The 17,502-nt window shown below is 39.2% G+C and overlaps 1 protein-coding gene across 6 annotated transcripts in view; it reads right to left on the bottom strand.

Moving 5' to 3' along the window:
- Nucleotides 1-15,710: 15,710 nt before the first annotated feature.
- Larp4 (La ribonucleoprotein 4) overlaps nt 15,711-17,502 on the bottom strand; it is a 167,994-nt gene continuing 166,202 nt past the window's right edge. For all 6 annotated transcript variants that reach the window (XM_010623676.3, XM_010623675.2, XM_010623674.2 and 3 more), the window contains one exon: nt 15,711-16,878. In XM_010623676.3, coding sequence (XP_010621978.1) covers nt 16,540-16,878 — 339 coding nt within the window. In that variant the 3' untranslated portion in view covers nt 15,711-16,539. The remainder of the gene's footprint in view (nt 16,879-17,502) is intronic.

The following is a 17,502-nucleotide window of genomic DNA, read 5'->3' on the forward strand; positions in this document are numbered from 1 at the left end:
CCCCCCGGCCCCCAGTCAGGCAGAGGACACGCGGGCCCGCAGCGGCCTCTACTGGGAGGCTTCGGGCACTACGCGCTCAAACCCCTCCGGAGAAATGGACTTGTGTCCCTCGGCTGAGCCATCGAGTGAGCGCACAGCAGATTCAAAGCAAGGAGTTGTCAGGAGACTATACTTTTTCCAGTCTTCTTCACTTAATAGTGTTTCCCGGCCCCCAGTCAGGCAGAGGACACGCGGGCCCGCAGCGGCCTCTACTGGGAGGCTTCGGGCACTACGCGCTCAAACCCCTCCGGAGAAATGGACTTGTGTCCCTCGGCTGAGCCATCGAGTGAGCGCACAGCAGATTCAAAGCAAGGAGTTGTCAGGAGACTATACTTTTTCCAGTCTTCTTCACTTAATAGTGTTTTGCCTTTGTCGTCCTCTCCCATAACTGATGGACATTTATAGGAACCTTCACAAAGGCCACCCCCTTCCCTGGGACTTAGCGGATTCCATCTGCCAGGGAGCTCTATCTATTTAGGTTGCAGATTTTTTTTTTCCGGTACTGGAGAGTCAACACAGGGCCATCTCACTGAGCGACATACTCAGCCCTTTAATTTGGGGGGGGCGGCATTGTTTTGCTTTGTCTTGGTCTTGTTTTTTAAAACAGAATCTTGCTTTGTACTTCAGGCTGGCCCTGAACTCACCACGTAGCCCTTGCTGGCCTAGAACTTGTTGCGATCCTCCTGTGTCAGCCTCCGGAGTGCTGGGATTATCAGCTTGCACCCCTATGCCCAGCTTTTAAAATATGAAGGTCCAAAGATTGGTATATTTTTACCACTGACACAGATTTTTTTTTTAAATTTGAGACAGGTTTGGTCGTCTTCACTTGTGCTGACAAGCTTTCTAAAACGTTAGCAGTTCATATTCCTACAGAAATGTATGAGAGGTCCTAATACTCGGCATCTCCTGTGCATGGTATCATCATACTGCTAAAATGTCAGTATAACTGTTATAAAGTGGTATTTTGTTTTAAGATATAATTTGCATTTCCCTGATCACTAAAGAGGCTATTAGCTCTGGGTTTGCATACCTGTGAATTGTTCTTCACAATCTTGTCCCTATTTCCTTTGGTGTTCCTTTGCTGATAGTTTTTGTTTTGGTGATACTTTTTGGTGTTCCTTTGAGTTCCCTTGGTAATTTCCTTGAGTTTCCTTTGGTTAGTTTGGTATTTCCTTAGTGAGTTCAAGGTTAAAAAAATTGGGTATTTTGAGACAGGAGTTGCTATGTACTTCAGGCTGGCCTTAAATTCATTATGAAGCCTCCTGCCCCAGCGTCCCAAGTGCTAGAATTATAAGCATGTTCAACCATGCCCAGTTTTCTGCATTACATTTTTAATGTAGTCATTTTTACTCATCTGTTCCTTCATGATTTGCATTTTTATGCATTAAGATATACCAGCACTTAGGAGGCTGAGGCAGAAGTATTTCCCTGAGTTCCAGCTCAACCTGGACCACTACTGAGTTCAAGGTCAGTCTGAATTACAGAGCAAGACCCTGCCTCAAAAAGCAAACAACAAAAAGAAAAAAGATATACACCATCTTTGGAAAGTGTATGAGGTGATACAAGTAGATCCAGGTAAAATAGCAATAGTAACTGATGGGCACATTTGGAACTACATTTTGGAAGAATGGTATTTCAAATAAATAAGGAAAAAAAGCAATACTCAAAAAGTAGTATTGAGGTAATATGTTAACTAACTGGAGTAAAATAAAGTGTCATACAAATACATAATTAAAGAAGTAAAGCCAGGGCTAGGGATTTAGCTCAACGGTTCTGCCACCTGCCTCGCAGTCGACAGGTTCCAAGTTTGATTCCAGGTACAAAAAAAAAAGTAAAGCCAAATGTTGTAGTGCATAGACTGTCAATCGCAGCACTTGGGAAGCTGAAACAAGAATATTTGGAGTTCGAGGCCAGCTGGGACTACAAAAGCAAGACCTTGTCTCTCGAAACAAGCAAAAGAACAATTGTATAAATGTAAAAGCAAAATTTAGCCAGGTGTAGTGGTACACACCTGTAATCCCAGCACTCAGGAGGCTAAAGCAAGAGAAATGCTGTGTTTGAGGTCAGCTTGGTCTATGTAATGAGTTGAAGGCCAACCAGCAATTTTTAAAAACTATAGCTAGTGTACATCACAATCACCTTGATTCTTGTTTCTGCAGATATCACTGAACCCTATCTCCAGAATTTCTATTGTTGTTTTCGTTTTTTTTTGGTACCAGGGCTCAGACTCAGGTCCTTGCACTTGCAAAGCAGGCACCAGAACCACTGAGCTAAAGCCCTAGCCCTATCCGCAGCATTTCTAATTAAAAAAAAAAAAAAATTTTTTTTTTTGGTAGTACAGGGGATCAGACTTGGGACCTTACACTTTTGAGGCAGGCTACAGAACTACTGAGTTAAATCCCCAGCCCTAGAATTTCTAAATTAAAAATTTCTAAATTTTTTTGTACCTGGGGGGAGTGGTCAAGAATCTGCATGCCAGGCATGGTGGTACATGGCTGGAATCCCAGCACTCAAGAGGCTGAAGCAGGAGGATTACCATGAATTCCAGGCTATCCTAGGCTACGTACTGAGTTCAAGTCCTGCCTGAATTACCAAGTGAGACCCTGTCTTAAAAACAAACAAGCAACTGTAATCCCAGCACTTGGGAGGCTGAAGCAGGAGAATCACTGTGAGTTCAAGACCAGCTTGGGCTACATAGTGAGTTCCAGGTCAATCTCAACTACATAGTGAGATCCTGTCTCAAAAAAGAAAAAGAAAAAAATACAAACAAGCAAACAAAAATTTGCATTTCTTTCTGTTCTTCTCCAAAGTAGGTGATAAAAGATCTTAGAAATTCTCACTGTAAGACTATTAGGATCAGCTTCAAATTCCATAAAAAGTAAAACTGGTAAAGGTATCATGGGAATTACTTTACATTTATAGATCAAGTAGAGGGAAATTGACATCTTTCAGTGAATTCTTCTCAGCTGTGAAATGTTATCTCCATTTGATATAATCATTTTTTACTTTTAAAATTTTCTCCATAAATGTCTCACACAGCATTAGTTATTCCTAAGTGTGTTAAAGAGATCATTACTGCCTGGTATGTTGGCAACTCTGGGAGGTTGAAACAGGAGGTCTAACTTACAGCCCATCCTGGTCAACTTAAGCAACATCTTGTCTTTTTTGTTGTTGTTTTTTGGTACTGGAGATTGAACTCAGGACCGTGTGCTTGCAAGGCAGGTGTGGTGCCACTGAGCTAAATCCCCGGCCTTGTTTTGTTTCTTGAGACAGAGTCTCACTTTGTAGTTCAGTCTGGTCCTGAACTCATTATGTAGCCCAGGCTGGCTTTGAACTCAAGGAGATCCTCCTGCCTCTGCCTCCCAAGTGCTGGGATTTCAAGCGTGTGTCACCACACTTAACTAGCAGCACTCTGTCTTGGTTTTGTTTTTTTGTGTTTTTTTGTACCAGGGATTGAACTCAGGACCTTGCACTTTTAAGGCAGGCATGGTGCCACTGAGCTAAATCTCTGGCCCCCCCTAAAATACCTTTTCTAATGCAAGGAGTGGGCCAGGGATTTAGCTCAGTGGTTCTGCCACCTGCCTCGAAAGCACAAGGACTCAAATTTGATTCTCAGTACCAAGAAAGAAAGGAAGGAAGGAAGGAAGGAAGGAAGGAAGGAAGGAGAAAAAAAGAAAAGAAAGAAAACAAGCAAGCAAGGAGTAACTAGTTCATATTTTCTTAGAATAAAAATACTTTTTCCAGGGCTGGGGATTTAGCTCAGTGGTTCCGGCACCTGCCTCTGAAGCACAAGGATCCAAGTTTGATCCCCGGTACAAAAAACAGCAACAACAACAAAAAAAAAAACTTTTCATTTTTTTGTTTGTTTTAGTTTGTTAGAGACAGACTTTGTGTAGCTTAGCCTGGTCTTGAACTCACTGTGTAGCTCAGGCTACCCTTGAACTCACAGCAATCCTCCTGCCTCAGCCTCCTGAGTGCTGGGATTACAGGTGTGCGCCACCATGCCCACCAACGAACACTTTGATTTTCTGCATTCTTTTTAGCCCTATCTGTCACTAAGTTTCAGAATCCCATATTATATATCTAAATAATTGTAAATTGAAAAGCTATTGAGCCAGGCGTGGTGGCGCATGCCTGTAATCCCAGCACTTGGGAGGCTGAAGCAGGAGGATCGCTGTGAGTTAGAGACCAGCCTGGGCTACATAGTGAGTTCCAGGTCAGTCTCAACTATACAGTGAGACCCTGTCTCAAAAAACCAAAACAAACAAAAAATAATAATAAATAAAATGAAAAGTTATTTTGTATATTGCTTTGATATCTATTAACCTTGCTGATATTTTGTTGATTCTAACAAAAGCTTTCTTTGGTTAATCTTGGATTTTTCTTTTATATAGGTAACTGTTGTTTGCAAATAACACCAAATTCTTTTTACTTTTCCTTTCAAATTTTTTAACTTTTTTTTTGGGGGGGTACTGGGTGTCGAACTCAGGACCTTGAACTTTTGAGGCAAGTACAGTACCACTGAGCTCAATCCCTGGCCCCTCATTTTACTTTTTTTTTCTTTTTTTGGTACTGAGGATAGAACTTGGGATGTTGTGCTTTTGAGGAAGGTGGCAGCACCACTGAGCTAAATCCCAGGCCCCTCTTTTACTCATTTTGATTTCTTTTTTTGATGCTGGGGATTGAACTTGGGTCCTTGCACTTGCAATGCAGGAGCTGGAACCACTGAGCTAAATCCCTGGCCCTCATTTTTGATTTCTTGAATTAGTACACTGGATATGACCAGATCAAGAATGAAATAGGAGGAGACATCTTTTCCCACTTTCTGGCCCTTGGATATGTGTCTAAGGCATTATACTTAGGTATTATATATGCTCTAGATTAATGAGAGATACCTTTTCATATTCAGAAGATTTCCCCTTACAGTTTAAGTTTTTATTGAATGCTAAACTTTGTTATATGGCGTTTTCTCACCAATGATTGCATTATTTTTCTTCTTTAATTCTGTTACTCCAATACCCTATTAGAAACTCCTACATACTCCTGGTAAATCCTATTTGATTGTTAGTAAGAGCTTTCAAAAGTTTAGGAAATATTGGGCTGGGGATTTTGCCCCACCTGCTGTGCAAGTGCAAGGTCCTGAGTTCGATCCCTGGTACCAAAAAAACAAAAGTTTAAAAAAATGCTATTAGTATATCTTTGAAGTACATAATGATTACATTCATCATGGGGAGTTGGTACATGTATATATCTTAGTTCTTTTTTATCCTCTGCACTACCTAAACATTTACTAATAGATTAAATTTGATAATATTTCATTTACTTATTATTTTTTTGAGATGGGGCCTTGTTATGTACTCCAGACTGGCCTCAAAATCAGGGATCCTCCTGCAACAGCCTCCCAAGTGCTGGGATTACAGGTGTGCAGCACCTGTACTAGGGATTGACCCCAGGGTCTTTGCATTGAGCTGTAGCCCCAGTCCAGTTTCTCTTTTTTTTGGTATCATAGATTGAATTTAGGTCCTTGAGCTTGTGAGGCAGGCGGTGGAACCACTAGCTAAATCCCAGTCCTGAATGGGGTCTTTACTTCCTTCCCTCCCTATCTTCCTGCCTTCCTGTTTTTAATTTTTTTGATTGACAGTGTTTCACTGTGTACTTCAGGCTGGCCTTGAACTCGGGACAATCCTCTTGTCTCAGCCTCCTGGTGCTGGGATCACAGGTGTACACCACCATGCCCAGTTTATTCTTCATCTTATGACAGGATCTCACTAATTTTTCTACATTGCCCAGGCTGAACTTGAACTTTTTAGTTCATAGACTTTCCACTTCTTTGCTTAAAGTGCCCATCTATTCTGGCATTTTGTCTGCATTACCCATTTGAGCCTTTAAATATTGTTTTTTGAAAATTGATAGTTCCAACATCCTTGTCATGTCTGTTTGGTTCTGATGTTTTTGTCTCTTAAAAATCATGTCTAAAAAAACTGTATTTTAGGCCGGGGATTAGCTCAGTTGTTCTGCCGCCTGCTTTGCAAGAGCAAGGTCTTGAGTTTGATCCCTGGTACCAAAAAAATAAAAAATAAAATAAAATAAATTTAAAAAAATAAAAAAACCCGTGTTTTGCCATTCAGTATGTCTAACAAATTTTCGTGATAGCTGGACATAATGTACTGAGTGAAAGGAACCCTGTAATCAGGTTTTTAGTACTTTCAGTGTATTCTCTGGACTGAAAATTCTCTCACAAGCGCTACTCAGTCCCTTCTCTACTTAGATGGAACAGAATGGCTAAGGTGGGCTGGACTTGGATCCTGCCCTTCTCCCGTATGCAAGGCTAGAGAGGGTTGGAGTTGCATTTTCTTTCCCCCCAGTTTGGTTAGGGTTGGATTAGGTTCACTTGAGAGTAGATCTTATTAAGAGCGGGATGCTCTGGGCTGGAGATTTAGCTCAGCGGTTCGGTGGCCTGTCTTGCAAGCGCAAGGACCCGAGTTCAATCCCCGGTAAAAAAAAAAAAAAAAAAAAAAAAAAAAAAAAGAGAGAGAGCAGGATGCTCTGGTGTCTTTCATTGGCTTTTACCCTCCCCAGGAGGAGGGAAATTCCACACAGATACTCTGAGGAACTAACTGAGCTGCAGGAGGTACTTATATGTGGAGACCCTGAATGACTAGGTCCCCCTAGAGTTCTCAAGACTTGGCCACATTGAGTGAGGCTCCAGCAGTTCATCAATTACAGTTGAGGTTCCCCCTCCCTAGCACGAGTTCCTGCAGAAATTTCTGCTGCAGTGAGATGTGAATCTGTGTTTGTCTCTCTAGTTTTGGGGTGATGCTTTGCCCTGTGACCGCAATTCTCTTATGTACCCAAAAATGTTCTGGTTCTTAGTTTTTCACTTGTTAACGTAAAATTGTGATGTCCAAGGTTCTTATAAGCCAGACTGGAAACCAGAGGTCTTTATATTTAAAAAAAAATTTGTCTTTATGTGGTCAGGCTTGTTGGCATATACCTGTAACCTCAGCACTTGGGAGGCAGAGGCAGGAAGATTGCCATAAATTTGAAACCAGCCTGGGCTACATAGTAAGTCCCAGGCTAGCCAGAACTACATTATGAGACCCTGTCTCAAAAAACAAAAATTAAAAATGCCTTTATTTGGAAAAAATATCCAAATGTAGACATATCCCTTATCACCTGAATTTAATAAATGGTAAGTTTTCATCATTTCTTTCTTTTGTTGATTTTTTTAGAGACAGGGTCTCACTATGTAGTTGAGACTGACCTGGAACTCACTATGTAGCCCATGATGGTCTTGAACTCCAGTGATCCTCCTGCCTCAGCCTCCCAAGTGCTGGGATTACAGGTGTGCACCACCACGCCTGGCTGCTTTCATCATTTCTGCTTCAAAACTTTTAAGACATTTATAGAAGACCCTTCACTATATATACATCCTTTCTTCCCCAAAGATAATGAATTGATTTTTTTGGGTTGTGCATTTAGCTCAGTGGTTCTGCCACCTGCCTCGCAAACACAAGGTCCTGAGTTCAATCTCGGGTACCAAAAACAAAACAAAATAAAAAAAATTTTTTAAAGAAACTTCAGATTGGGCCAGGGATTTAGCTCAGTGGTTCCGCTGCTTGCCTTGCAAGTGCGAGGATCTGAGTTCAAACCCCCAGTAGCCAAAAACAAAAAAAACAATAAACTTCAGATTGAATCCTGGTCCTTCACACTGAGCTTGATGGCAGCCCACTGTTTAACTGTGAGACAAGGTCTCAATTAAGATGGCAATTGCCCAGGCTGGGCTTGAACTTGCTGTCCTGCTGTCTCAGCCTCACAGGATACCAGGATTACAGGCACACACCACTATGTTTGGCTAAAGTTTGTACCATCTCAAGAGCTTCTTTGGAGGTTGTAGCAGGGGAACAAAGCTACCCGCCTTGACTGAGGAAATGATCCTCCTTTATGGAAGGTGAAAGGTGGCCCACTTTGACGGAGCACACAGCTTCGGAGGGATGCCTGTGGAGGGGTGAGGGAGGGGCCCGCCTATACCCAGCCAGATCAGCCAGGTCAACTTTGGCAACAGCTGCTGCAACCAGATCACCCTCGCGTCCTATATATGCCATCTTGAAGTTGGTATTTTGCCAAGTGCCTTCGTACATTTTTATTTTAGTAGATGTATCCATAAACAATCCATAGTAATTTTTTTCTTTTATTTGCAGTACTGGGGATTGAAGTCAGAGCCTTGTGAATGCTAGCCAAGCTCTCTACCACTGAAATACATCCTGTACCCTTCTGGCCTCAACCTCCTATGTAGCTGAGATTACTGGTGTGCACCACCAGACTGCTGATCTGTAGTAATTGTGAAATTATAAAGTAGAAGGGCCAGGATGGAGCTCAGTGGAAGTGTTATCCAGCATGCACAAGGCCCTGGATTCAATCTCCAGCCACACACACACACACATTAATATTTCAATCTAATTTGTTCTTTACATATTTCTAATAAAAGTACATTTTAAGTGGCATGTAACCATCATGAGACATTATTTTTTTCTCTTGGTACCGGGAATCGAACTTGGGCCCTTGCACAGCTGAGCCACTGAGCTAAATCCCTGGCCTGAGACATACTAATTTTGATGGACACTGTTCCTAGTACCAAATCATTCAATTTCATATACATACTCACCCTCTGCCTAAACTTCCTATTGTGCTGTACTCCCTACTGACTCGTTAAAACTTTCTTAGCATATAATTGATCATGACTTGACTCAGAACTCTTCAGGTTTTGCCATTTATTAAAATCTATGCTCTTCCTTCTGTTTTGGCCTTGCTTACCCTTGTCTTTGCTGGCAGGTGCTGCCTCTGATCTGCCAAGGCCAAGTGCAAAGTGAACCCCTCCCCTCCAGGACAGCCACTCTGACCTGTGTGTTCCTAATACTACATAAGCACTTATTACCTCTCATGGCAAGATTTTGGCTTTTAGTGTCTGACTCGTTATTAAGGCTAGGATTTGCGTTTTAGCATTCTGTTCACCTATTATAATGCCTTAATTTACAGTGGACATTTGAAAGAAAAATGGTCATAAATGAACAATTAAGGTCATGGAAAATTAGCATGTGGGTATTTTCTCAAAGTTTGAATAATAATGAAAAATATCATACAAATAGCAATGTTTACATCTGGAGCTTTGTAAGTACTTGCTATTATTCCTTAACACTGTATATGAGGAAACAAACTGAAATTACTTATTTGATTACAGTTGGCTATGTCTGTGGGAAGCTTATGATTTCATTCAAGAGTGGAGAAAGAAGCCAGGTGTGGTGGCACACCCCTGTAATCCCAGCACTTGGAAGGCTGAGGCAGGAGGGTTGCTGTGAGTTCAAGACCAGCCTGGGCTACATAGTGCATTCCAGGTCAGTTTCAACTACATAATAAGACCCTGTCTCAAAACCCCCCCTCGCCAAAAACCAAAACATAAGGTAATAAAAGTCAAGCTGGGTGTGGTGGCACATACCTATAATCTCAGCACTGAGGAGGCTGAGACAGAAGGATTTCATGTTTGAGGCCATCCTGGGCTACACAGTAAGTTTACAGCCAACATAGACTACACAATGACTTTCTCAAAAAACTGAATAAATGGAAAAATTAAATATATGTATAACAATCTTAGAGCTTCTATTCTAGTAAATGCCAATGAAGACAAGTAACATTACAAGTCTTGGGCCCGGGATTTGGCTCAGTGGTTCCACTGCCTTCCTTGCAAGCTCAAGGACCTGAGTTCAATCCCCAGTGTCAAAAAAACAAAACAAAACCATTACAAATCTTGAATGAAATCAGACTTCCCAAGTGGAAGAAATAAAAGATGACTGGCTGGGGGCCAGGAATTTGGCTCAGTGGTTTTGCTGCCCGCCTCGCAAGCACAATGACCTGAGTTCGATCCCCAGTACCTCCAAAAAACAAAAAACAAAAAACTGAACCACCATTACACTCAGCTATATTTTGAATGTTAACATTTGTTTTGGTATTTTGCATCCCAAATTATTCGTAGGCAAGGAACTATGACCTTGATTTATCTACAATGATATTTACTTAGCATTGAAGCCAGTCATGATTAAGTATTTATCAGATGCTATATCTGAGTGAACTAGGTAGAAAAAAAATAGACATCTTGTAATTTCAGCTACTTCAGAGGCTGAGGCAATAAGATCACAAGTTTGAGGCCTGGCTGAGCAATTATGACCCTGTATCAGATTTTTAAAGGGATTGAGATGTGGCTCAGTGCTAGAATACTGGCCAAGTATTGTAAAGTTCTGGATTCCATTTCCGGTACCAAAAAATCCCCACAAATACCTTGTCTTTGCCTGGCATGGTGATGCACGTGTAATCCCAGCACTCAGGGAGACTGAGGCAGGACTGCCATGTGTTCAAGGCCAGGCTGAACTACACAGAAAGACCGTCTCAAAAAGCAAAACAAAACAAAACTGACATTTGATGGAGTAGGAGTCAATTAGGTGTAATGGCGCATACCTGTAATTCCTGCACTTGAGAGGCTGAAGCAGGAGGATTGCTAGAAGTTGAGTCTTGACTATACATTGAGTTCAAGGTCGGGCTGAACCATACAGTAAGACCTTGTCTCAAAAAACCAAGATTGTGTGCTGGGCTGAGGACTCAGCTAACAGAATGTTTGTCTCACATATGCCAGGCTCTGTATTTGATCACTAGCCAGCACCAAGCAAAAAGTAGTGAGCAACGGTAACAATGTGCATTATGGAAAGGTAAAAGGCTGGAGTCCTACTATATAGTTCATTAAATCTAACAAGAGTAGGTACACAACGAAAACAGAAAAGCATCATAGCATTTTAGTTAGGTATAGTGGCACACACCTATAATCCCAACACTCTGGGAAGCTGAAGTAGGATTTTGAGTTCAAGGACAGACTGTACTATCTAGCAAGACCCTGTCTCAAAATAAAATCAAAGGGCTGGAAGTGTAGCTCAGTGCAAAAGCCCTGGGCTCAATTCCTAGTACGAGGAGAGAAAAAATATGTAACTTACTCCTTCCTACAAGATCAGAAGAAACTGGAAGTCCTTACTTGGGAGCAATACACTAGCCATAAAATACCATTTCAGTATTTTTTAAAGCAATGTAGTTTTTTTGTTTCTTTTTTTTTTTTTATTGTTTATTGGTACATTTTAGGGATACAGTACAGTTACATTCATTGTTGGGATCATGTACCTTTACATGGCAAGTCTTTTGTTTCTTTTTTGAGAAGAGTCTCACTATGTAGTTCAGGCTATGAACTGTAGCCCAGGCTGGTCTCAAAACTGAGTCATTCACCTGCTGGGATCACAGATGTGTGCTACCACACCCAACCAGCAATACAGTATATTAAATAAAAGTTGAGCTGTCACATTAATTTATAGCTGTTAAAGTAAGAAAGAATTCAATAAAATAAAATTTTTTGTATCAGGGATCGAACTCAGGACTTTGTGCTTTTGAGTCAAAGGCAGAACCGAGGTAAATCCTTGGCCCTTAAAATTAATTTTTTTAGCTGGGCGTGGTGGCACACGCCTGTAATCCCAGCACTCAGGAGGCTGAGGCAGGAGGATCACTGTGAGTTTGAGACCAGCCTGGGCTACATTGAGTTCCAGGTCAGTCTCAACTACATAGTGAGACTCTGTCTCAAAGAAAGAAAAAAAAGCCTCTAATTTTTTAAATTCTCCTGTAAGATCATCCATTAAAGAACTCTAAAACTTGGGCTCAGTGATTGAGCACTTGCCACACAGGCGTAAGGCCCTGGGTTCGATCCCCAGTGCTGCCCCCAGACTCCCAAAGGTAAAACCCCTTTGGCTTGGTATTAATACTCCAATACTTCAGCCAGGCCATCACCTGCCCTTATGAAGGCAAAATCCTTAAACTGCACAGTAACATGATTTTTTTTTTCTCCCTTCGAGAATGGCCTGGCACTTGAAACAACTGGAAGAAAATCCCCAGAATCATAAGGCTGATTCTTTTGTTTTTGTTTTTGCAGTACCAGGGATCGACCTCAGGACCTTATGCTTGCCAAGGCAGGTATGGTGCCACCAAGCCAAATCCCCAGCCCTCGTAACACTGATTCTTACATTTCTGTTCTTGTTTCACAAATAAAATATCTTCCTCCTCCCTGAAAAAAGAAAAAAAACCAGAATCATCGGAAACCAGAGTGACAGGATTAAAGAGTCAGTAATATATAAAACTATTGAAAAATAAGTCAGGTAGTCATTAGACATACAAAATCTGGAAAAAAGGAAACCAGTCCTGCTTTTTTAATAATTTTATTTTTTTTTCTAATTGTGTTAATTTCCCATAGCACCTTGGCAATGTTGAAAACATACAAATACAAGGATGTACTCATTTTAACATTTTATGCATGAGTATGTGTTGTATCATTGGCGGTGGCGGCGGTGGAGTGCGGGGGAGTGGTTTTGACAATGGGAACAAACCTAAGCAATGGATAAAATAAACTTGTTCTGATCCATCACACTCCAACATGAGAGGTGTCACTTGAGAGACCCGAATCAGGTTTAAGAAAAAAAAAAAAAAAAGCAAACACTGATGTTGCTATTTTTTTCCCATATGCTAATCAATGTTGTACTGAAAAACTGAAAATAAAACCATTTAATGTATTGTCCCGTAGCTGTCTGAGTTATACTGTTAGGAACTATTTAAATCAAAGATTCATAAAAAGTCCTTAGCTTTTAAAAATAAGTTATCAGATGAATTTCAAGAGAATTTATTCTCAACTTAAAAACATTCGCTTCTTTAAAATGTCATTTAGCTAACGAAGCTGAAATGTTTGGGTGTCTTCTTAAAAGGTCAGACTAGCTATGTTAGTATATACCAAAAAGTTTAATTAATGGCCACCAAATTGTAAGGATATATATAAAAAATTAGAAAACCCCCATCATATATTAAAGAACTTATATAAAAATCCCTCAGAAGGAATACACTGCTCTCATTTGAGTTTTATCTTTTCTATAAAAAAAATCTGGTACTTTAAAATATGGTTAATGTGTATTGCCAACAGTTATCCCCCAGTGTTGCTGTTTCAAGGTAAAACCAGTGGACATATAAGCCAAAAGACTAATTATTAAGGCGATTAACTAATGAAATTAAAGTGTTCAGTAATATTTAAATTCTATTTCTGTTCCAGCCATATTATTCTTGTTCTTCTTTACACTAGTGAAGGTGCTAACATTCCATTATTAAGCCTTTTGCAAAGCAAATCTGGTTATTTAAAAAGAAAAAGAAATGTAAAACAATTTCAAGCTAACCTTATTTACCAGAAATAAATTAGAATTCTGCATGTCATCTGATCACCTGCAAATTAAGGATGAAAGAAAACAAAACCCACATCACTGAAGGGTCTTTCTTCCTTCAAAATACAGTTGAAAAATAATTTAAATTGATCACTATTTTAAATGCTGGTGACTATATTTGGCAAAACTAACATTATTCAGATTATAGACAGACTCTAGGTATTATGAAAACCTTAGTTAAAAAAATAGAAAATGAAGACAGGTTTATGTATCTTCTCTATGAAATACAAGGTGGTTAAGATTGTGTTTTCTCTTCATGCAGCAACAACTACGGCATATCATTGTACTATACATTCAGTATCTTTTCTACGTAATTTTAACCTTCAAGAGCCCAAGGAAATGTTGAGCCATAAGTGTGAAGAGAAAAATTTGATATTTAAGTTCCACCATCTAAAGAACCAATAAATAGTTAAACTAGAATGAACACACAGCCTCATCCGAGTAATGCTGGAAAAGTCAACAGTTTCATGTAACTCACAGGCATAATCATTTAGATACAAACCTTAAATTTGCTATAATAAAATAAACACCAAGTACAGACTGTGAATACATATTTTATACGCATACACACGCACATTCTCCTCTATATATCCCATCAAATGGGAACTATTACACGTAACAAGTTATATTAAAATATTATAACTTCAAACAAATTAAAAAATGCTCATATCTTTAAACTTCAATCATGTCTAGAGAAAAAGAAAGAATATATTTGTTTTCTTCATTCAAAAAGAAAACTTCTAGGGTTGGAGATTTGGCTCAGGGGCTCCACTGCCTGCCTTGCAAGTGCAAGGTCCTGAGTTTGATCTCCAGTAACAGATACACACACACACACACACACACACACACACACACACACACACACACCCCAGAAAAAGAAAACTTGTGTTTCAGTTAGAAACTTTAGGGCCAGATTTATATAGTTCACTGTAGATCCCTTGGATAGCATGTGGGTAGGCCCTGGATTTGTTTGGTCCCCAGCACCACAAACAAAACAAAATAAAACAAAACACAATCTTTTTAGATATTTAGAATTGGGTAGACTAACAAATCACACAAGCATACAAGTAATCTGAGCCTGACACACTACCAAACAAAAAAAAGTAAAGTTTCATTTTTTAAGTGCAGTAATTAAGTTTATAATCTTTACAAGTGATTTTTACAAAAAGTTTATTCTCTTAAATCCAATGCATTCACAGGGTGTTAACATTTTAAATGTTCATCATTTCCACCAACTGCAGCATGATCTAAGTAAACCAAAATCACTTTTATCATAGATATAGCCAATGATTATTAATTTTTTAAAGGACCTAAATTCCAAAATTTTAGCACAGGTAGTTTTATTGTATGTTTCGTCTAGTAGATGATTTTTAAAAATAGTATGTAGAAATCAATAGTTTCAAACTATGTAAATATATTATGCCACATTATCAATCCACTAAATCAAAAGCAACTGCCAAGCTGAATAAGTTACAAAGAAATAATTCTGGCTCGAACAGAAATGTGCAGTGTTTTCAAAGCTCTTAACAGTTACCCACTAATACAAATCTCCAAAGATTAATCTAGAATTGGAAGATAAGTTTCACAGTAAAGTAATTTTAACCTCCTTTACATTCATTTTAATATATTACTAAGATGTTTATATTCTATGTCACATGGAGCTTTCCAGTGTTCACAATTTACAGTTTCAATTTGTACATATGTAAGTCACTAACATAAGAGACAGTTCTTACTATACAAACTATCTCTAAAAATAAAACCACACCCTACACAGAACTCTGAACATGGTATGACTTAAAACAGATTAATGCAACATGATTTTTAATATTTTAGTAATTTTCTAAATACCAGCATGTAAACTTGCCTATTTAATATGACAGGCACAATTTTATTCATTGAGAAATTGTGTGTTAATTTCCTTCAATCATCTTTTCCACCTTATATCAAAACTCTCTTTGATTTGCTTTATCTGATTCAGTGAATTTCAAACTTTTTTTGAAATGGGGACTGAAGGAAGGCAATTAACTGTAAACAGAAAAAAGTTCTCAAATTAATCCTTTGAAAATTTTCTCTTCATGATTTAAAATTTAAATACTTACAAATTATTAAAGGGGCAGTTGGACCTACCAATCTAGGACCTAAATTTCTAAGTATGAGAACAGAAGAATAAAATATTTCATTCAATTCTGAAATTTAGGACAGTTATTATGATTTGAATAGACTGGCCAAAGCAGTCAGAAATTCATAATTCAGTAAATGGTTGGTTATTTTGCTTCTGGGGATGGGCAGTCAAAGAACAGAATGACAAATGAAGTAACAACAACTTGTGTTGCCCATTTTTGGGAGAGGGGTGTGGAAATCATGGGATAGTTTAAATCTCGAAATCCATGGACCTATTCAGTTCAAAGATGAAATTTTAAAAAATTTAATAACCCCATTCTTTGAGTATCAAACTGATTGCTAGTCACAACTCCAAGTACAATCAGTGCGCCTTAACAGCTTGCTGAATGAAATATTATTAAGGTCAAAAGGACAAATTAAATTTCAAATTAAAAAAAAATCTCAAGTATTACATTCAGTTTTCAAACTGTTCAAACATGACAACAGATTTGGCTGAAATCACTCTTGCACACACTCACACCCACACCAGACACCCTAGCCACCGATCTGTTTTGCAACACAAGGCCATATAGTCAGAGATGGTACTCTCTAAGCCAAACTTTAAATAGATTAAAAAAAGTAATTCGAATTTTTACAGAAATGTTTCTTCAAAAAATATTTTCTCTCATTCCCTCATCTCCTATACTGAAGGATGTTATGTTTCTCCCCCAAGCTAAATCTGAACCCTCAAAATTGATTCCAGGCAGAAAAATCTCTGCAAATTAAAATAAAAAACAAGAATAGAAAAATTATATTTTATATATGTATATAATATATTTATATATGTATATTTATACTGATTGGAATCCTCCAGCATTTAAAAATCACTTTAGAGATGAATTTTGGGATCCTGCTGCTCATAATTCCAAAATCCATAATGATTTAAGGATATACTTTCCATATCCTTTCTGGCTACTCCCTCCCCTCCAAAACAGTTCAAACAGTCATGGCTCAAGTTTAATGGGAAGAGAGAATGTTTCTGAGTAGTTTTGTTTGTTTGTTTTTACTTTGGTGATCTGGGTGGCACATACTGTTCTTTGCCATTGCGTCGAGTCACTCCCTGAGGTATAGCCCTGTGGCTAAACTGGCGTCTCTGTTCCCTGATTTTTCCAGCTGCTCCCCTGGGAATGGTATTGCCTCGAAAGCCGGAATAATCTTTACTAGCCTTTGCTTCTGGCTTCTCATGTGGTTTCTCGACAGACTTCTCAGGAGCTCCATTCTCTTGGTTTTTGGTGGGAGACCCTGCATTGGAGCGAAGTTCTCGTAGTGGCTGCACAAGAACTGGAGATGGCTCTTTAGGGGGCTTCTGGCATACTTCAGCGTAACTTAACTTTCGGGGCTCCTTGACAGAATAAGAAAAAATTTAGTGATGAAAATACTGCAAATGCCTAATAAAGTAGAGCAGATTAAATCTCAGCATAGTAAGAAGCTGAGGTAGGAAGATAGCACATTTGACTCCAGCCTGGGTTAACAGCTACTTAGTAAGAGCCCATCTCACCAAAACCTTTTAAAAGGTGTGTGTAAAGGTTGGGGGCTAGAGAAGATGCTGGGAATGTAGTAAATACAACCAAGAGTGGAATAACGCCTAAAAGTAAGTTTGAATTATCTTTTATTTAAAAGAGAATAAATCTGTTAAATTTATGTTAAAAGAGAATAAATCAAAGATATGTTAAGCACCATATATGCATCAAAAATAATTTTAAGGACAGCCAGGCGTGGTGGCGCATGTCTATAATCCCAGCACCCAGGAGGCTGAGGCAGGAGGATTGCTGTGAGTTCAAGAGCAGCCTGGGCTACATAGTGAGTTCCAGGTCAGTCTCAACTACATAGTGAGACCCAGTCTCAAAAAACCAACAAACAAAAAAAAATTTTAAGGGCTGGGGATTTGGCTCAGCAGTTTGGTGGCCTGCCTTGCAAGCGCAAGGACCCGAGTTCGATGCGGGTACCAAAAAAAAAAAAAAAAAAA

This window comes from Fukomys damarensis, unplaced genomic scaffold (genome assembly GCF_012274545.1).
Source record: "Fukomys damarensis isolate Sample0158 unplaced genomic scaffold, DMR_v1.0_HiC HiC_scaffold_15, whole genome shotgun sequence".
NCBI lineage: Eukaryota > Metazoa > Chordata > Mammalia > Rodentia > Bathyergidae > Fukomys > Fukomys damarensis.